The sequence below is a fragment of the Carcharhinus amblyrhynchos genome, chromosome 2, assembly GCF_965287045.1.
Source record: "Carcharhinus amblyrhynchos chromosome 2, sCarAmb.v2.hapA, whole genome shotgun sequence".
Lineage (NCBI taxonomy): Eukaryota > Metazoa > Chordata > Chondrichthyes > Carcharhiniformes > Carcharhinidae > Carcharhinus > Carcharhinus amblyrhynchos.
This window is the reverse complement of record NC_137325.1, coordinates 110,124,979-110,147,223: the sequence shown is the minus strand read 5'-3', so window position 1 is coordinate 110,147,223 and position 22,245 is coordinate 110,124,979. Positions and strand designations below refer to the sequence as shown.

The following is a 22,245-nucleotide window of genomic DNA, read 5'->3' as shown; positions in this document are numbered from 1 at the left end:
TCTCCCAGCCCACTGCACTACTCGAGCAGTGTAGAATTAACATGAGTTTGAGAACAGTAATGCCCACATAGTGATGCATAGGACACATGACTCATCCTTAGGAGTCAGTCTAGTGTTGGCCAGAGCCATGTGCAAAGCAAGTGAGTCCTAGCTTGGACTATTTATTAAATATTTGTACTTAGTTCTTGTGATTAATTAATAGATACAGCTAATCTATTCAAACAATGAAGATTTTATTAAAATACACTGAACAGTGTCCACTACCCTACATGATGGCAGGGTGGAAAAGCTTAACATCTCACAAACAATGCAGAGGAAAACTAAAAACCTGCAAGATTATAAAAAAAAATCATTGAAGCATTCGGACCTGAAAGAAAACTCAGGAAGCAGATGCACAGAGGAAAATAGCCATAGGAAAGCTCCAAAGAAAGGCTTGAAAACTGTGGGCAGAAATTTAAAATTCCTCACTGCATAGGGTACCTTGGAAGTCCAACTTCAATTTCCAGAGAGCAGAGTCAGCAGCCCTTTAGGGTTGACTTTTAAAATCTAGGATACAGCAAGTGCTGAGAAACTTTTAAATAGTTCAGTGTTAGAAATTGCCGTTTAAAAACTAGTTGGAAAACCACGAACCCCGAGTCGGCAAACACACATCGGAAAGGGAACTAATGAATTCAGAAGAATTGTGATAAAGAATTGGCAAAGCTGGGATTTATACTTTTGCAGCCCTAATCATAGCGCTGAAATGGAGAAGACATAAACCTGTTGATCCAAACAGCTATTACTTATTCCAGGCTGATTGCGAGTGTCATTACAGTGGGGGCCCGTCAAAACCGGCAAGCACAGGAAGACCCTTTGTCTTCAAAGGCACAGCAGCACCATCTGCAATTTTATCAACTTCTTAAAGCAGGCGCAGCTGGCTGTAGGTATCAGCTTGCTGCGAATGAAGGAAAGCTATTTGATTAAACCCAAAACAACCAATACCTACCTGTAAAAAGAAAATAAAATAAGGCTGGAAAAACTTTCATATCTGAACTGAGTTGGAAGATTTGAAGCTCAAGATTCAAGTGGAGTCTGTATCCTTGAAAACACAAGAGAAACTAAAACCATTAGTGAATCACCCTGTTCAAGATCTGAGCAAATTTGCTAAGTGTCACAAAAGTACAAAAAAGACATAAGAACATAAGAAATAGGAGCAGGAGTAGGCCATCTAGCCCTTCGAGCCTGCCCCGCCATTCAATAAGATCATGGCTGATCTGTCGTGGCTCAGTTCCACATTCCTGCCCTCTCCCCATAACCCTTAATCCCCTCTGAAGAAAATGGGTGGAAGTGAATTTGGAAAAACATAACAATTTCAAGGAGCATATGAAGAGATGAAAATCAAGAACTGAGTGTGGCACAAGAAAGGAAAATTTCTAACAAAAGAATGCCAGAATCTCAAAAGCCATCAGCAGAAGTACAATTACAGAATGTGAGCTTGAACGATGCACAAAGGAATTATACCCTGCCCAGGAAAAAGTGATCAGTGTAGAGAATCTAGCAGAAAGATGGAAAAAATGAGAACTAATGAGATCACTTCGTGCCGCTCACAGAAAATAGAACACTTGAAACACTCCAGTTATGAACTTGTAGAAACAACTTCAACAAGAATAAATCTTCAATTAGAACTTGATGAACTTCAAGCATCATAAGTCTCTGGCAAAGTGTTGGGAACAGGAGAAGGAATTGCTGATGGATCAGAACAGTTGTTTGAAAGCAGAATTAACAACCAAAACTGATAGGGTGAGATCTTACCAGCTGTTCACACCATGGTCCTGCTGCAATAATTTGCAAATCTCTGTTCACTGCAGTGGGATGAGAAAATCCTGCCAGCGTGAACGGTGATAAGATTCCAGCCATTAACAATCACGAACTTCAGTTCAATCTGAACAACATGAAGGCTGAGATCCTCAGTATGGAAGGGTAAATACAGATGATGAACGCAGGGAAAGATTAATTCTACAGAAAAGATTGAAAATCTAACAAATGAACCGAAAGAGTGTAAGGAACAGTCAGTGGCTGTAGATGAAAGATGTCAAAAAGAGCTAAATGCCCAGGCAAAAAATGTTAATTTATACAAAACAGAAACAACTCAATCTACCAGAGTCATTGCTGAATTGAATCAAAAGATTCATAAGCTTGAAAGTCAACTGGAAGAGAAGCAATCACAAATGTGAAACAATTGTGGAAATATGAACTTCTCAATGCCCTGCAGTGAGCCACGCAATGAAAGAACAGGAAAAGATGCCAAGGGGATGAGAATAGTGTTCAACTACCCTGAAAAAATGGGATAAATAAGCAACTACCTATTACCACAACTGCTGATTTAACAAAGAAATGGAAAAAGAGGTTAAAAAAGAATAGCCTCGAAATGAACTGAGTTTACCTTCAGCAACAGATCTTACCACTCCTGTTTCCATAGTGCAAATGAGATATGGGAGGGTTATAAGGCCTTCATGAACTCTTAAAATCTGAAGGGGATGATGGGGTAGTAATAACAATGCAAATATAAGGTGGTAAACTAGACTAACTTAAAATGTAAATAGCCATTTGGTGGTACAGAGCTTAAACATTGCTGAAAAAAAGACATACTGTCAAAGCTTTTCATCTTACACTCATCAGGACAATTTGTAAGAATACCAACTGTAAATTGTACAACTGTAAACTGCTGATGCCTTTACAATTGGTATTCTTGTGAATTGTCCTGATGAGTGCCCGACAAAAAGCCTTGACAGCATGCCTCCCTTATCAGCAATAACGTAAAATACATTGGATAAAGACTTGGGATACAGATGTAGTATAAGGGTTTGGTACATATAGGGTTAATGTAAGACTGAGCATGGTACTGCCCACGCAGAGATGTAGGAGAATGCATAAGCTGCAACTATGGATCACTTTCTTGTTGGAGAGAGCTGTGTGAGCAAGCAAGCACAGAGATAGCTCCAAGCTTAAACCTTTTACTGCATATATGTACATGGTTCATACAGTTAGTAAATATGTACAGTGAACCTACTGAAGACTACAAAGACTTCATTAAAACTTAACAAACAGTATCCAATGCCTAACAAAGGGGTGTACCTATACCACAGAGACTGCTACAGTTCAAGAAGATGGCTCACCGCCATTTTCACAAGGGCAATTAGGGATGGGCAATAAATGCGTGACAATCCAGTGATGTCCACGTTCCATGAAAACTTTTTTTACAAAGGCTACAAATCAGGTTGATCTCCATTTCTGAATGCCCATTATGACCTTGGACAATATTCTGGACCAGGAATGTTAAATCACAAAATTTACTATAGCTCTTAGCCTAAGCAATAAATGGTGACAATGAGACAGGTATTGGATTTTCTATAAAGAATCCATAAAATTATGTGCTTTTAACAAAAGGCGACTGGGAATCAGCCCTTTTACCGCATGCACCAGACAAGGTTTTGAGTTCAGAAACATGATACCATCTTATAAAGTTCCTAGTTTTATCATCAATGGCAGGAAACATAATGAAACATGCAGGGAGGGAGTTAAAAACCAGGGCATGAGCAATCCACTTCAAAACGTTGATCAAACTTTGGCAGAAGTCTGCGAAGCAAAAGTGAGCATTGCAGAGGTAAGTAGATGTTAAGACACTTTACAGGTTGGAAAACCATACTGCTGGAGTGAATTCTTGAAGCATTTTCACATACTGAATTCATGGGCAAGGTTTTCCAGTATTATCGGCAGAGTGGCGCAGGGGGTAGTGCAGTGGCAGTGCCCGGGCATGACCTTCTTCCCTTGAGCAATGCACTCACATGAATTCTTCTGGTGAGTTATGTTCACCAGGTGCATGCTGTGGAAGATTTGTTGTGGTTCACCTTGGTATTCATTCTGCGCTCCCATTGTCATTCACATCCACTGCGAACAGGAGTGCAAAACCTCAGCTTATGCGTTTGCGTACTGTCCGTAATCAACATGTTTTGTATATGAAGTAAGCGTATTTTCTTACCCCAAGAGTGATTGTCCCAGTTAAAGAATTTCAACAACAAGCATTTTTGTGAATTTAAAAATCAAAGAAGGATATTTATTCTCACACTTGTCCCAGAGACTTTTTAAAAAATGCAGCATTTCACTCACTTGCCTCAAACTATCACTCGCGTGGAGATTAGATAGAGAATTAAAAAAACAAATAAAAAGTATAATCACTTCAATCTCTCTTTCATGACAGGCCTGTAGTTTATGAAATGAGTTTATAGTTTTAGTTGCAAGCAGAGGTTTCTTAGTGAACTGTGAGGCATCTTTTAGTTGAATTTCCAGAGGATTAGTTCTCAGAGGAATTTAAAGTCAGTTTGAAGAGAATATTCCTCCCACTTTCAAGGCATTGCTGTTTCTTACCATGTCTGCCTACTTGACTGCAGCTGGTTCAATGGCTTCCTGATGCTCTTGGTCTGTACAGTATTGATTCTTGCCATTTTAAAAACAGGCGACAAACATGGCAGTCTCGCCAGTGTAGCCTGTTACAAGTCCAAAGTCCTTTTCCAAATAAGGTGGATAGTAAGATCAATGAACATCCTGTGATGCTATTTGAAACTTTCAAATTTGCCGAGCCTGGGTTGGATTAGGGACCATTATAAAACAATGGGAGATCCATCAAAATCCCTTCACAATCATCTAACATACATTGCGTTTCAGTGTGTCTTTGACCCGTGCTGACCCATAAAGATGAGTCAGCTGGAATGCGATAATCCTTTTGTTGATGTTCCATCCTTAAGCGAAGGGATGTATGAATTTCCCAGTTGCTGAGAATGTTCATCTTTAATGAGGTATTTGTTTGAGGCTCAGGACTGTCCAAAGCTGATACTGCCAACAGTCACATGATTGCAGCAGTCATTTTAACAGTCACAGAGTTATAGAGGTTTACTGCATGGAAACAGGCCCTTTGACCCAACTTCTCTGTGCCGTCCTTTTTTTTAAAACCCCTAAGCTAGTCCCAATTGTCTGCATTTGGACTAAATCCCGCTATACTCATTTTACTCATGTAACTCTCTAAATGCTTTTTAAAAGACAAACTACCTCTGGCAGTTTGTTCCAAACACTCATCACCTTCGATGTGAAAAAATTGCCCCTCTGGACCTTTGTATCTCTCCCCTCTCACCTTAAACCCACGTTAGTTTTAGACTCCCCTACGTTTGGGAAAAAATATTGACTATCTAACCGATCTATGCCCCTATTATTTAATAGACCTCTATAAGATTACCCCTCAGCCTTCTACGCTCCAGAGAAAAAAGTCCCAGTCTATCCAACCTCTCCTTATAACGCAAACCATCAATTCCCAGTTTCATCCTAATAAACCTTTTCTGCAGTCTTTCCAGTTTAATAATATCCTTTCAATAATAGGGTGACCAGAACTGTACACAATTCATTTTTGTTCAAAATTTTCAATACCAGTGTTTGGTAAAGTGAATGGAATTTCAAAACACAATCCTTAAAACGCTGGTAAAATTCATAGAAAACCCAGAATATGTTGTTTAAGTAATATGACTTATCCAATCACCTATAGACTTAAATATGAATGAAGAGCAATGAGATGCTATTCCCAAAACAAATGAAAATAAAATGCAGAGTTCAACATAATGAAATTAGGATTTTGTTAATTCAGTGATTGTGAACAATGGCTGTTCATCCAACAGAAGGAATTCTTCAGTTGCAAGCAACAAAAAGAACTTACTTCAGAAAGTAAATCAAAGTAGATTCGGGGAGTCCAGAACCAGGAATCACAGTCTGAGGATTCGGGATGGAGATGAGGAGACATTTCTTCACCAAAAGAGTGGTGAGCCCCTGTGGAATACATTACCACAGGAAGTAGTTGATGCCAAAACATTGAATGTATTTAAGAAGTGGCTGGATATAGCACCTGGGGCAAATGGGATCAGAAGTTATGGGGAGAAAGCAGGATTAGGCTATTGAACTGGACAATCAGTTATGATTGTGATAAATGGCAGAGCAGGCTTCAAGGGCCAAATGGCCTCCTATGCTCTTATCTTCTATGTTTCTATAAAAGAAGGTTTAATAAAAAACTTCACTGCTCCAACACTTGAGGCCACATCCTGGGCCATACAAACTCCCCATAATTCCCATCTGCTTCTTACTTATACTGGGTCAGTTGACCATCATATCTTGTCATTGGTTACATTGTCTGCCGGGTCAGCTGACCCTCACAGCATGCTATCATTGGTTACATTATAACAGATCCAATATTACCAGTGGTTACATTCTAACAATGACCATTTTCACCAGTAAGTGAGCTCCCAAACTTTAAAGAGAACAGTAATAATTAAGTAACTAACTTAATGACACCGAAAACACAGGGGCAGCACGGTGGCACAATGGTTAGCACTGCTGCCTCACAGTGCCAGGGACTCAGGTTCAATTCCTGGCTTGGGTCACTGTCTGTGCAAAGTCTGCACGTTCTCCGCGAGTCTGTGTGGGTTTCCTCCAGGTGCTCCAGTTTCATCCTACAGTATGAAAGACGTGCTGGTTAGGTGCATAGGCCATGCTAAATTCTCCCTTAGTGTACCCAAACAGGCACTGGCATGTGGTGACTAGGGGATTTTCGCAGTAACTTCATTGTAGTGTTAAATGTAAGCCTACTTGTGACACTAATAAAAAAATAAATAAAAATGTGACAGCATTCAGCACACAAGGTTAAACCTCAGTACCTGATGGATGATGTTACACTGCTGTATCAATACATCAGCATTGTTATTTCCAGGATTGAAAAAGATTGCTGGACGATCCTACGGACAATTGCAGATTGAACTTGCTATCTTTCTTTTCATAGCAATTTCGGGCTTGTCTCTTACTCCTGTAAATGCTCAACTGTTCCTGCAAAGTTCCAGCATTCATTATGCTCCCCACAGTTATATTTAAATCTCTTGCCTGCAACTGGAAATTATCTCTTTACAGGAAAGAGTCTGTATCTGAGTTTCCACATAAGCTGAGTCTCCACATTACGAAAGGGAGGTATCCATTGTGACAGCAAATATCAGTTTTTCTTTAATGTCCAAATGTTTTTCATCCAGACCCCACTTACTGGTTCAATTTTATAATGCTATCAAAGATGCACAGACTGTGACAGGAACAGCCAGCTTCACCTGACAAATTTCACCAGTCTTTTACTCTTTTAAAAATCAGAAGTAGAAATCCATGCTGCACTTGTGTGATGACACATTTAATAACAAAAATCTTTCAATGTTACATGTGCATTGAAAGCTGCATTATTGTGAATGCAGAGCTGACCATGCAAGTGGCATCACGTTGCTGCATTCATGTTGCAAACAAAATAGTAGAAGATGTTATTGTGAAAGTGATATGAAACTCAACATCAGAGGTCCCAAGATGATAGATTTGTTTAAATGGCAAACTTTATAATGTTCCAGAGTAAACAAAACAAGGCTTTCACATCAGTGTAAAATCAGTGGAGTAACAAGCATTTGCGAAGTATTATAATTTGATGAAAGGCAGTTGGGCAGATCTTCGTTGAATAAGTATAAAATGAAGCATTCATCATATTAACCATAATGTATATCTTATTTTATTGCACAAAACATGGAAGTGCATTTCATATTTTGTTATTTTCATAAGGGAAAGAATAATCAATCCTTGAATTAGCTGCAGTTCAGAATAACTATCATATATGACACATGGCAGACATTTGCAGCTTAGCCAGCCAATAGGAAAGAGGCTGTACAAAAAGCTATTCCTCACGCCTATTTCCCCATCACACGCTGGCTTCTTGCCTGTTCAGCTTCTTTCCTATATCTTCCCATTCAGATATGATTATTTTTCCGTAGCAATCTTCACAATCAGAATGCTTAACCTGTGTGATATTAACTGCACTTCCACCTTCACACATTCATTACAAATGATCAGGAATGCTTTTAAACCACCGCAGCCCATGAAAACAAATGGAAAATTCTTTTTACGTGCTGACTGGACCATCTAATAACCAATTTCTGTTGCCAGTTTGAATTGTGAAATGTAGCAGATCATTGTCACAGTGAGGCATTATAAACATTTTATTACACTCTGATTCATTAACCCATTACACTGCACTTACGGATTGGACTTGCTATCTTCACTTTTTTTTCCACAACGAACTAAGGCTATTACTTCTATAAATGCCACAGTTCCTTCAAGGTTGTAGCAATCATTACACTTCTCACATTTGTATTTAAACTTCTTGCTTGCAATTGGAAATTGTCTCCTTAAAAGAAAGGAACCGCATCGAAATTTCCATATAAGCTGACTCGTTGCAAAAGGGAGAGATCCATTGTGAGAGCAAATATCAGTCTTTCTCCCATGTCCAGTGGTTACTGTGTATTATTCTTTAGGTCTGCTGGTTCGATCTAGCCTGGGAAGAAACATCTTATGTTGAGTTTCCCCACCACCTGCAGTCACATCATGCAGTGCTGTTCCAGTGACATCATGGAGAGCACTGACCTAAGCCCCCAGTCTCCATTCATACAGGAAGAATCCATGCAAACGTCTTTATCCCAGCCTCCCTTTCCTGAGCAACTACAAAGCACAGAACATGGGAACAAGAGACAACTGAATATGCAAATGCATTATGAAGCAATCAAATGAATACAACCAGTTAAAATAAAGGACTACATTTTACAGTTGCCAGTAAGGTTATGATCCTAGCCAAACTGATACTTGAAAACTATTGCATTTCTGGTGTCTATGTAGGTGGCAATTTCATCTCACTTGTATGGGGAGACTGGCAGACGTCTTGTCCACTATTAACCTCAGTAGTGCCTAAGGCAAAATATTCCAGCTCTCATCAATCATAATCCCAATTTTATATTTTTTAAAATGCAGAACTCAAACATTTCTCCTGTGCCCTTCTCCCACCTCCTCTAGTAGCTGTAATCATATCAACCAGTTATTACAATTTTACATCCAGCCTAATTTTACAATTGGATTCATGTCTTTCCTTTAAACTAGCAGAATTTGCAATTTCACAGAGTGAAGTGTTTTGACGATTGCTTTCAGCCTATGTGGGTGTAGCAATGCCAACAAATAGTTGAAGTAGTTGCAATTAACATTTTTCCGTCCACAATACAATCAAATCAATCCCCAATGGCACAATCTCAATTTTGGGGGAAACAATATATGAGTTAATTAGTAACTCAATATAACCCAATGTCACAAGTAACTACACATTAGAAATGCCAAAGTAAAATGAAATGTAAAAGTTTGTTTTACTACAACATAATATTCACTCATGTTGCACAGCACTAAACAACATAGAAAGTAATGTTGCAAAATAACAGCACTCATTTTAAAGGAGTTAGTTTGATTACACTCCCAAAGCATCTTGTGGATCTTTTTCTAGACTAGAAAGGAGCTACAAGAATGTAAATTGTTGTAATTAAGATTACCAAGCTGATGAAATGTGCATTGAATCTGTTGAATAAGTTGTCTGAATAATTACATTGCCTATCTAACCAAAAAATGTATTGTCCAACATGCTGTTATCTCAATCTATTGTGGACATGGAATCCCTACAGTGCAGAAGGAGGCCATTCAGCCAATCGAGTCTGCCCTAACTGCATAACCTTGCACATTTATATTAACTAATCCAGCTAACCTACACATCTTATGGCATTAAGGGACAATTTTGCATGGCCAATCCACCTAACCGGCACATCTTTTGGCATTCAGTGGCAATTTAACATGGCTAATCCGCCTAACCTACACATCTTTGGACTGTAGGAGGAAACTGAAGGAGACCCAGGGAGAACATGCAAGTTCCACACAGACAGTCACCTAAAGTCAGAATTGAACCCTGGCACCTGTAAGATAGCAGTGCTAATCACTGAGGCCACCATACTGTCCTTATAATAATAATGATAAGCATGTCAATTGGAATGTTGCTGTTTTTCTATAGTGTTTAGTTGTTTGCTTTGCACTTCACATTGCTATTTTGGAGATTTTTTGTTTTTAACAATTAGTTTTCAAAATAAAGTTTAGGCAAACATCAAATTCCAGAATAATTACCAACACTGCAACATATACATGGATGACCTGGATTGAGTAGTTTAGCTTTCCCTGTCTCCATCTTGTCACAACCACCATAGCCAGCCCAGCTCAGCCAGACAACTCTTCTAGTGATGAATCATGGTTGTGACCTCATTTCATATCCCCTGATGAAGCAGAATGATAAAACCTCAACTCGATGCTGTGGATTACGATCCAAAATACACCAAATTTAAGCAAAAATTATACTTTGGATTTTACCCATCCTTACACCTTCTAATGAATTGTTTTAATATTTGAAACAATATTTTTTTCAATATACATGTTTTTCTCTCTCTTTGGCAGATTATAGGGTAAATTCTCAGGATTTTTGCTCCCGAGCAGAGGGGGAACATTTGCCGGCTCCGTCAACCAGGCCTGGTAAAAGGAGGCCGAGAAGTTTGGATTTTCATTCCAGGGTTGGAGGAGGGATGAAAACAGCCCTCACTGTACCTCCCAAAACTCCTGAAGGTCCTCACATATCCTTGCCACCCTATGCCCTACTATCCATTCTCCAAAACCTCTCATATGCCCCCTCAGCCTCACTCCCCCTGACTTCTCCCCCCCCCCCCCCCCCCCCCCCCCCCCACACACACACACACACACACACCCCACCCCCCGGCCCTCATTTACCACATGCCAGCCTATGCTCATTTACTGCCGTCCATTGTTCCTCAGTTCCAATGCCAGCTCATGCCCATAGCACTTTAGAGCCCCAAGACAACTTGGTGACACCGCATGTCAACTAATGCCACTCAGCCACCACCCTTTGTCCATAAGACCAAAAGATGTAGGAGCAGAAGTATGCCATTTGGCCCATCAAGTCTACTTTGCCAGTCAATGAGCTCTTGGCTGATCTGATATGGCATAGTGGCACAGTGGTTAGCACTGCCAGACTCGGGTTCTATTCCCGGCTTGGGTTGCTGTCTGTGCAGAGTCTGCATGTTCTCTTCGTGCCTGTGTGGGTTTCCTCCAGGTGCTCAGTTTCCTCCCACAGTCCAACACATGTGCAGGTTGTGTGCATTGGCCATGTTAAATTCTCCCTTAGTGTACCTGAACAGGCAACGGAGTGTGGCAACTAGGGGATTTTCACAGTAACTTCATTGCAGTGTTAATGGAAGCCTATTTGTGACATTAATAAATAATTTTAAAAAACCTTTTTAAAAAATCTTTAAATCCACTTTCTCAGCTTATTCCCATAATCCTTAATTCCTTTATTGATTAAAATTCTGTCTATCTCAGCCTTCAACATACTTAATGACCCACAGCTCTTCAGAATTCCACAAATTCACTACCCTCTAAGTAAATCTCTTTAAATGGGCGACTCCTTACTCTGAGATTATGCCCTCTGGTCCTAGACTCTCCCACTTGAAGAAGCATCCTTTCAGCATCCACCCTGTCAAACCCCCTGAGAATCCTATCAGTCTCAATAAGGTCCCTCTCATTCTTCTGAACTCCAATGAGTACAGACCCAAGCTGCCTAACCTCTCCAAAACAAAATCCCTCCATACCCAGGATCAACCGACTGTACCTTCTTTGGACTGCCTCCAATGCTAGTATATCTTTCGTTAGATAAATGGAAGAAAACTATTCAGTCTCCCAGGTGTGGTCTAACTCGTGCCTTGTATAGTTTTAGCAAGACTTCCTTATTTTTATACTCCATTCCCTTTGAAACAAAGGCCAACATTGATTTATTATTGTCACATGTATTGATATGCAGTGAAAAGTATTGTTTCTTGCGTGCTACACAGACTAAGCAGACTGTACATAGAGAAGGTAAGGAGAGAGTGCAGTACATAATGTTACAATCATAGCGAGGGTGTAGAGGAAGATCAACTTTAATGCAAGGAAAGTCCATTCAAAAATCTGATAGCAGCAGAAAAGAAGCTGTTCTTGAGTCACCTGGTACATGTCCTCAGACTTTGTATCTTTTTCCCAATGGTAGAAGGCAGAAGAGAGAATATCCGGGGTGCGTGGAGTCTTAATTTTACTGGCTGCCTTTCCAATGCAGCGGGCAGTGTAGACAGTGGGTGGGAGGCTGGTTTGAGTGATGTCTTCATTCATGACCCTTTGTAGTTCCTTGTGGTCCTGGACAGAGCAGGCTGTGATTTAACCAGAAAGAATGCTTTCTGTCGTGCATGTCCTCAGCCCCCTACTATACCCTTTTGGGTGTCCAGATCACCAATGGCCTATCCTGGTCCCTCCATGCCGACACTATAGTTAAGAAAGCCCACCACTCTTTTACTTTTTCAGAAGACTAAGGAAATTTGGCATGTCTACTATGGCTCTCACCAACAGAGACACAATCTTGTGGGGCACTAGTGTTGAAGGTGATCATGGAGGAGGCATTGTTGCCTATTTTTATTGACTGCAGTCTGTGGGTTAGCAAGTTCAAGATCCAGTCTCTGGAGCTGAGGACAAGGCCACAGAGTTTGGAGATGAGTTTCATAAGAACATAAGAGCATAAGAACATAAGAAATAGGAGCAGGAGTAGGCCATCTAGCCCTTCGAGTTTGCCCCGCCATTCAATAAGATCATGGCCGATCTGTCGTGTCTCAGTTCCACCTTCCCGCCCTCTCCCCATAACCCTTAATCCCCTTGCCTATCAAAAACCTATCAACGTACCAATATTCAGAGGAATATTGGTTTTGAAAGCTGAACCGTAGTTGATAAATAGGAGTCTGACATAGGTGTCCTTGTTATCTAGATGTTCCAGGGTTGAATGCAGGGCCAGGGAGATGGTGTCTGCTGTGGACCTGTTGCAGCGGTAGGCGAACTGTAGTACATACAGACAACCTGGGCAGCCGGAATTGATTTAATTGATTGGTGCCATGACTAATCTTTGAAACACTTCATAATGGTGGATGTCAGAGCCACCGGCCGATAGTCATTAAGGTACGCTGCCAGGCTTTTCTTTGGTACTGGGATGATGGTTGTCTTGTCTGAAGCAAATAGGGACCTCAGATTGTTGTAAAGAGAGGTTGAAGATGGCTGCGAATACCCCTGCCAGTGGTCCGTGCAGGATCGGAGTCTGCAATTGTGACCTCAGATAGAGGTTTGACCATGGCTTCCAGAGTGGGGTGTGTGCTCTCGCTGGCCTCTTGATCAAAACGGATGTAGAATGCATTGAGCTCATCAGGGAGGGGTGCATTGTTGCTGATGATTTTATATGCCTTGATCTTGTGGTCTATTATGTCTTGCAGACCTTGCCATAGTTGGCGGGGATCTGTGTGGCTAGCCTGGGGCTCTAGCTTGGTCTGGTAATGTCTTTTGGCGTTTTTGGTGGACCTCCTTAGATCATATCTGGCTTTCTTGTATTTCTTGTCTTTCAAGTCAGGATCGCCTGATTTGAACACCTTAGACCTGGACTTTACCAAGCAGTGCATATCCCTGTTCACCCATGGCTTCCAGTTGGGAAACACACTGATTTGCTGCTTTGGCACACAGTCTTCTACACACTACTTAATGATGTTAGTTACTGTAGTGGCGTGCTTGTTCAGGCTGTTAGCAGAGTTTTTAAATACTGACCAGTCCACTAACCCTAAGCAGCCCCATAGGAGATCATCCGATTCCATAGACCAACATTGCACGACTTTCTTTGATGGATTCTCCCATTTCAGTTTTGCTTTCAAGCTGGGAGCAGGAGCACAATCTTAAGGTCTGATTTGCCAAAGTGTGGACAGGTGATAGAGCGGTAAGCATGCTTGATATTTGTGTAGCAATGATCTAGGATGTTTGGGCCTCTGGTGGAACAGGAGAATTGTTGGTGGTGTCTTGATAGAACAGTCTTGAGCTTGGCCTGATTCTAGTCCCTGGTCACAATGAACAAGGTCTCAGGATGTTTTGTCTCAAGGCTATTTGTAGTGGGGTGTATTTCGTCCAGTGCAATCTTCATGTCTGCATTGGGCGGGATGTAAACTACTGTTGGGATAACAGTAGGTAGTAGGGGCAGCATTTCAGCATCAGGTATTCTAGATCCAGACAGCAGAAACTCGCCAGCATTGCTATGTCTAGGCACCATGAGGTGTTGATTAGGAAGCAGACCTCTCCTAGCCTTGCCTGAGGCCATTGTATGGTCCATTCAGTGGATTGAGAAGCCCTCTGGTTGCAGGGCACAGTCCGGTGAAGCAGGAGTGAGCCATCTCTGCATGAAACAGAGTACACAGCAGTCCCTCAGTTCTCTTTAAAAAGTGAGTCTGGCTTTAAGTTTGTCTAGCTAGTTTTCCATTGCATTTGTGTAACCTATTACCTGCTAAATTTGCATGCTACGTGTTGTGATTTATTAACAAGGACCCCTAAATCCCTTTGTGCTGCAGTTTTCCACAGCCTTTCTCAAGTTAAATAATACTTCACTCCTTTATTCTTCCTATCAAAGTGCATAATTTCACATTTTCCTGCATTATCTGCCAAGTTTTTGCCCATTCACTGACCCTGTCCAAAGCCCCCTGCAGATGCTTTGTGTCATCTTCACCAGTTTCCTTCCCACCTATTTTTGTGTCATCTGCAAACTTGGCAACAGTACATTCACTTCCCTCACCCAAGTCATTAATATACTTCCTCCAAGTTAACTTATCAAGTAACCACCAGGCCCAAATCTCAGGAGCAATGCTGGCATAAAATAAAGTTGTCTATTGATTTAAAAAATGTATTCTCATTGACAAAAATATTCATTACATTGAAATTATTGAAATAAGCCGATGTTACTGACAGTTCCTTGACAGATTTAACAGTTCTTGGACAGTTTGACAGTTCTTGGGCAGCTTGACAATTCCAATTACTTTATGCATGTTTTACTCACAAACATGTTCACTTTTAAAAACCCAAATGGCACCCGACCTCTCATTAAGATGCCCTGGACCATATCCAAATGGGTAACTTACCTCCCGAAAAGAGTACACTGGCTATCCAAATAAATCCATAAGATTCAGCCCTGTTCCTCCCAGGTCTAATCTGCATGCTTTGGGTTTCACACACCAACCTCACCAAAATCATAGGAGTGGAGGCAGCTGCCTCCATGAACCATGGATACATGATTTATAACCACACACCATTGCTCCATCCCCTGTGAAAATGGCAGAGGCTGGGTCCAGGTGTGGGACTCCTGGATTTGGCCTCTGCCAACATTTTTATGCAGACAATACAATTCGCCATCTGCTCAAAACTTTAGGCTATAATATCAGCAGGTTTAACATGGATATTCCAAAATAAAATATCATCCTCTTTCGACCTCTTAAGGCAAGCTGTATACTTCAAAGAGCAGATTTCAACATCCAGATTGGCCATCGAGGAAGTTTGTATTGTGTTGGGTGCTACTGCTGTCCAAATATTTGTCAAACATCTTTCTCCGTGCCATTTTAATTTGTTAGTAAATTTTACAAGCCACCATTTGTCAGCAATACATGTACATCGTTTATGACACAATCATTCCATTTTGCAAACACCTGGGAAATGTATTCCAAGAATAACAGCCTTTCCAGGAACTAAGCACACATTTAATAGACATTGCTGATTCCAAGTCATGCGTATATTTCTCGATCCTCAATGCACATCTGAGTTTCATAAAACCAATGATTATTCAATCCGAGCTAAACCCAACCCAGGCGACCAAACCAACTATGCTTTGGTCTTTTGCCCAATAACTTGGGTGCGTTCACGTTAAAGTATTCACTCCCATTGTTATAAATAATTCTTCCTCTTGACTATTTGCTGAACCACAGCAAGGTGCCGTGATTTTTCACTCTGGCAAGGGAGGAGGTGCCCCCCCCCCCCCCGCAAGCCCCGGTCTATCTCAGCCGGAACGGGGGTCGAACTCCTGCTGCTGGCATTGATCCGATCCAAGCAATGGCCAGCCAGCCAACTTAACTAACTGACTCTCATATAAAACTCTACGAGAAACATATTTCCAATCCCTTCAGGGCTGAACTGAGCAAAGATGACTCATCCCAGGTGACTTACATTTTAAAAAGGCCTTTATTAGTAATCAACAATCCCTTAATGCAGCAATCCCAGTCCCAACACAACATGTGAAAATACATTTCACTGCTACCTGTTTATCTTTATTAGTATAAACACCATTGTCAAATAGATTAGCTGGAACACAAATATAGAAACCGAACCCAAATATATAGTGCAGAGAACACAACACAACGGATGATAAGTTTTAGGACAGGGATCGTAACCCTCACTGTACTGCAATTAACTTTCCAAAACATCACACAAACAATTTCACATTCAAATGTTATATCCGTAACAATTTAAGACTATTATGGCCACTTGTCTCCGTGTTCTATTAATCCTGCCCATGGTCGTAAAGAGTTCATTTTGGTCTATTTGGCTTGCTGGTGTTGCCAAACTGTTACAAAGCTCACGGACTTGGCAGCATTGTTACCAGTTACCCGCTGCTCTGCGGAGGGGCAAACCCTGCAGCAGTTTGATAACCTCAAGTGTAAATTCTTATACATGTGCCACTGTACTTAAAAACCAAAAGCTTGCCTGTGTTGTCAGTCTAAAACAGCAACACAGGGCTAAGTATGAGGTTTTTTTTAAAAGAAAGCGCGACTAATCAACACACAAACTTGGGATAGTTCAGATATTCGATGGACCGAATGACCCTTTTTTATGTTAAATGTCTGGCAATACAATGGCTAAGGGAAAAAATTCTGTTTCGTCAAATGAGAGCTCTCAGACAGAGGTACAGTTTTTTTGGAATGAACAATAAATATATTTGTCACGGTTCAGTCACTGCTAAGATGGTTGGTCAAAAACAAACAAAAAGGCACAGGAGTGAATGAGAAACACACAGAGATCTTGATGGGCAGCAACACATCTCACGTCCATCACTACCAAAGTGAGTGTTGGCTGAGAGACCTCCGCCACCGCATTGAGTGCGGCTCAGTGACTGAAAGCAACATTAAGAATCGGCTCAACACCGGCAGAACTTTAACCCAACTCTTCAGAGCCACTCTCTGGGCATTGCAGAGTCAAAAATCCACATTCATCCTCAAACTCCAATTGCAACTGTTCAAGGAAAAACAGAGACATTATTCCCACAGGAATCTCAGCAAGTTGGGTCAGCAATTCATTCATTACCAATTGCGGGCACACATGTCTGTAAAGTGTGTGTGTGTGTGTGTGTGTGGCGGGGGTGGGGGGCATTTTATTCTAACCTCCAGCCCTAACAATCTTCTTTGCAATAGGAAGCAAACTGTCTGAAAGCGAACACAAACCCGATTTTGCCGGTAAATGGCAGGGGTAAACAAGCGGCCAGTGGGTGAGACCTTAACTGCATTTACCAGCCAGAAAGGTGCAGCTTCTTGCTGAAAGTAAAGCTTCCACATGGACACGGGACAAGGCTGATAACAACACTGACCACTGGCCCCACAGTGACTGGGAGTGAAAGGTACACCCTCCCATCTCTTGACAAATATAACGTAACGTGCATTTTAACAACAACCTCCCTGCTTTCCAGTGTGGCCAGAATTTCTGTGCAGATCCACACATACACACACATTGTTAAGTAATAGTGTCGCCTGATGTTAAATGGAGCATTTAACTTTCCTGAACCTCAGTAAATTCCTCCAGCCCCGGCTCCGGGACGCAGTAGATATACAAAACGAATGCATCTGGATGAAAGCAAAGCATTAAAAAAGTGTTCCCATCTCAAATTTTAAAAAAAAGTACTAATGTTATGGAAACTCCTGCAGATTGTCAGAGACTTTAAAAAGACAAACAAAACAAAAAGCGAAGGGGCAAACTTTAAAAGTTGACAGCCCGCGGTCTTTTATTTGTGTTCCCATCTGGGAATGTGCAGAGCGGGCTGGACTGAGCCAGGCTCGCAGCGCTCCTCTTACCAGCAGCTTCCCGGCTGTCCTCGCCTTGCCTTGCCCGGCTGTGCTGCACCAGGTTTCCCAGGGTTACCAAGAAGCAGAGTCCAGCGCCCAGAAAGCCGGCTTTCCTCGCACCCGCCATGATGATCGCCACAAGTTCACACTTGCCGAGTCAAGATCTCGAGTGTTTGTTTCTCTCCTCCTCTAAATGTGAAGCAAACACTTCCAGTCACTTGAAAAATAAACACTTCACAGAGCAACTCCGGCCACTGCCGCCGAGGAATGGGACGGCGAGCAAATAGGTTGACCCAGGCGCTGAGAGGGAGCCAGCCCAGTGCTAAATTACAGCAGCCAAATGTCCCGGGCTTGTTGGCTTCACTCAGGAGCAGCGAGGGAGATGTGAGGCTGATGGCTTCACTTTGCAGCTACTGCTACTGCTCCACTCGAGCGAGAGCTCATAGTGTGTATGTGTGTGTGTGTCTAACCGGAAGTGTTCTTCCCCAAATCTCCACACTGTGTGAGTGCAGCTCACAGCCAGAGGCAGACTTTATCTGGAGGGAACGGTGTATTCCCCCAAACCCCCACATAGTATAGCACGCCCCCCGCCAACACACTCACAACCAAGAGACAGACTTCATCATGTGGAGGGAAGTGTGTATTCCTTCCCCAAACCCCCTCACTATACCCCCCCCCACACACACAGACACAGACTTTATAATGTGGAGGGAAGAGTGTATTCCCTCCCCAAACCCCCTCACTATACCCAACCCCCCATACACACACACAGACACAGACTTTATAATGTGGAGGGAAGAGTGTATTCCCTCCCCAAACCCCCTCACTATACCCACCCCCCCCCCCCATACACACACACAGACACAGACTTTATAATGTGGAGGGAAGAGTGTATTCCTTCCCCAAACCCCCTCACTATACCCCCCCCCCCACACACACACACACAGACTTTATAATCTGGAGGGAAGAGTATATTTCTTCCCCAAACCCCCTCACTATACCCAACCCCACCCCATACGCACACAGACACAGACTTTATAATCTGGAGGGAAGAGTGTATTCCTTCCCCAAACCCCCTCACTATACCCAACCCCACCCCATACACACACAGACACAGACTTTATAATCTGGAGGGAAGAGTATATTTCTTCCCCAAACCCCCTCACTATACCCACCCCCCACACACACACAGACTTTATCATCTGGAGGGAAGAGTGTGTTCCCTCCCCAAATCCCCTCTCTATACCTCCTCCCCCCCCCGCCCCCACACACAGACACAGACTTTATCATCTGGAGGGAGCAGTCAGTGTATCCCCCTCAAACACACAGAAACTTTATCATCTGGAGGGAACAGTGTATCCTCCAAAAAATCCACTGCGTTTCCCCCCTCCCCCCCGGACACACACACACACACACACACACACACAGACTTTATCATCTGGAGGGAGCAGTCAGTGTATTCCCCGAAATAACTCCAACACAGAGTTATCCTTCCCACCTCCCCCCCCCCCGCCACACACACACACACACACACACACACATCTGGAGGGAGTAGCCCCCCCCCACCCCCACCCCCCACAGCCAGACTTCATCATCTGGACAGAGCAGTTAGTGTATACCCCCTCGACCCCGCCCACCCCCCAAACACACACACACACACACAGCCAAACTTGACCATCCAAAGGGAGCAGTCGGTGTGCCACCCCGCCCCCCCAAAACAAAACCCACAATGTATCGCCACACACTCATCTGGAGGGAGCAGTCAGTGTATTTCCACCCCCCGCACCACTCCACCCCCGACATTTACACATAGCCAGACTTTATCACTCAGAGGGAATAGTTAGCGTACTCCACCTACCCTCCCCCCAGCCCAAAAAATCCACAGTATCTCCACTTCTCCCCCCCCCCCACATTTTTTGCATCTGGAGGGAGCTGTCCATTTTTACCCCCCCCCCCTCCCCTCTCAACAAAGTTCCAATTAACCTCGGGAAATGACACCTCCTCCCACCTCTGCATCTGCCAGCCAGTGTATCTCGTCCTTCCTTGCTACTGTTTGGGTTACTCAATCATATGTATCATAAAAACACCAACTGCATGTGTGTTTTATTTTCGACTCGCTGCCTATTGCACTTGGTGCGCCCAATCTCCCAACTCAGGAGGTACGCACTGACGCTGCTGCTATTTCCAACTTAAACAGTATCTGGGTCAGAATAGGACTGGCATCTAACAGAGTTCATTCTAACGCTCGCTTCCTTTCGCATCCCTAATTTTTATAAAGTTTAGATTAAACACGGGATGTACACGAAACATGCAACTTGCTAACAGATGAATCGTGTTGGTTATTTGTCCAAAGCAAATTCACTTCAACGATTTAAGTAATTCGCTAATTCATTCTAGGTGAATCTATTGCTCAGCTGTGCAATCTGCTTCAACCCGAAACGGGCGTTTTGCATTTATTTTCCATATCGAATTAACGATATTTGAAGAGTTGCCTTCCTTCCTTATATCGCGTGACCTATATTGTATTAATATAATTTACTCATATTCAAGCGAGAACTGTCAGCAGTGAGAAGTTAAACCTTTTCCAATGTTACATTCACGAACAACTTCGACCACACTGACGGAGCAATGCACTTCATCTGTAACTTCAAAAGAGCACCCTCTACTGTAACCGTGTGGCACTTATATAGTCTACCTCCTCTGTCTGAAGCAATATTGTTTGTTTCAGATACGTGAGTAGTTTTAACATTCTAGTTTAAGTATTTAGTATTCTATTTAAGTTAGATCTAAATTGTAAGTTAATTAATTTCACATGTGCTGCAAACGGCATTTAGAAGGAACTCAGCATCCTATCTGGAAAAGTAAGATAGGATATAAGGTTATCTCCCCGAGCCATTGCTCCCCAGTCATCTATAATTGCTGTAAGAATGTCACAATCGCAGCTTCCTCAGGGTACTGACAACGGTAAAGCCCTATTAAATGAAGTACAGTAGATTTCATATTATCCAGGCATTCTGCAATTATTTTCGAAATTTTCCCAATCAATAAAGGCAAACTAAAAGTATAAAAGGAGATACTACTTTTTTTCACTGCTTGTGTAAAATCTTGATATCAGAGCAATTGGCCTGTGTCATTTTAGCAGGATGATTCTGGTGGATTTTTTGTTTTGTTTTTCTTTGTTTCGAGACAAAATAGTACATTATTTGGCCTTGAGTCTGAGTCAGATTATGTGATAGAGCCACAAATGACTGGGCTAAAAGGCAATGCATGCAATTTAATGTGGATAAACGTGGACAATTTAGGATTAGGAATCAGCACTCATGAAAAGACGCTGTTGGGTATGGATATACAACAAGACCGAGAGGATCAAGTGCCTAATTTCCTGAAAGTGAAAGTAGATAAAGGCAGAAGAAAAGACAATGGAATTTTCAATGCGGAATAAATACATTTGCCAAAGTGGTTCCAAGGATGAGAAACTATAGTCATGAGGAGTGATTTGGGTTACTAGCTGTATTTTCACTTAGGCAAAGCAATTTTAGAGTAAATGATGCCTTCAAAACTGTGATGTGAAAGGTTTCCACAGACTGAATGGGGAAGTGTTATTTCCTCTCTTTGGGAAGGTAGCAACAATAAAGATAATCAATATAAAATCAAAATTCAATATGTCTAGGAAGGGTTTTGAATAAATTGTTTCACATGCAGAGCAGCATAAAATATTTACAACAACAGGTTGGGATGAGACCATTGCATCTTTCAGAGAGTTGTGGGCTAGGATTTGAAACAGAGGAACATACAGGACAGTGGATTTAGATTTGTGTTGCTTTGGCAAAGAGTTGCAATGGACTCGATTGTACATTAGAAACTTTTATCGTTTTCACAATGAGTGCATACACAAGAAAAGGGCGAAGTTACAAATCATTGGCTAGAAACATTACGTTGATGACAAATCTTATTTCCCTTTAACAGAGAAATTAGTGACTGGGGTTACAGACCTAAAGTCAAAAGAAAAAAAAATGCTGGAAAATCTCAGCAGGTCTGGCAGCATCTGTAAGGAGAAAAAGAGCTGACATATTTGGCAGAAGGATTAGCAGGGAGTTGAGAACTTATTTCACCTAAATGTTGGTGGGAGTTTGAGATACACTGCCTGAAAGGGTGAGACAGGAAGAAACCTTCAACACATGTAAAAATTACTTGGAAATAATGTAAGCTATCATCCAGGACTACAGACTCAGGTAACTGGAGTTAGCTGGATAGCTCATTTTTGCCTGCTACAGACACAATTCACCGATTGGCTCATTTTGTGCCATAAATG

The 22,245-nt window shown here is 42.0% G+C and overlaps 1 protein-coding gene across 2 annotated transcripts in view; it reads right to left on the bottom strand.

Annotated features, from left to right (window-relative positions):
* LOC145357557 (plexin domain-containing protein 2-like) overlaps positions 1 to 19,989 on the bottom strand; it is a 386,160-nt gene extending 366,171 nt beyond the window's left edge. The window contains exons 1-2 of one of the 2 annotated variants that reach the window (XM_080211042.1): positions 19,942 to 19,989; positions 17,943 to 18,122 (exon numbers count right to left, since the gene is read on the bottom strand). In XM_080211042.1, coding sequence (XP_080067168.1) covers positions 17,943 to 18,060 — 118 coding nt within the window. In that variant the 5' untranslated portion in view covers positions 18,061 to 18,122; positions 19,942 to 19,989. Of the gene's footprint in view, positions 1 to 17,942; positions 18,461 to 19,941 lie in introns of those variants that run through there. The other variant, XM_080211038.1, reaches the window with a different exon arrangement.
* Positions 19,990 to 22,245: the final 2,256 nt, after the last annotated feature.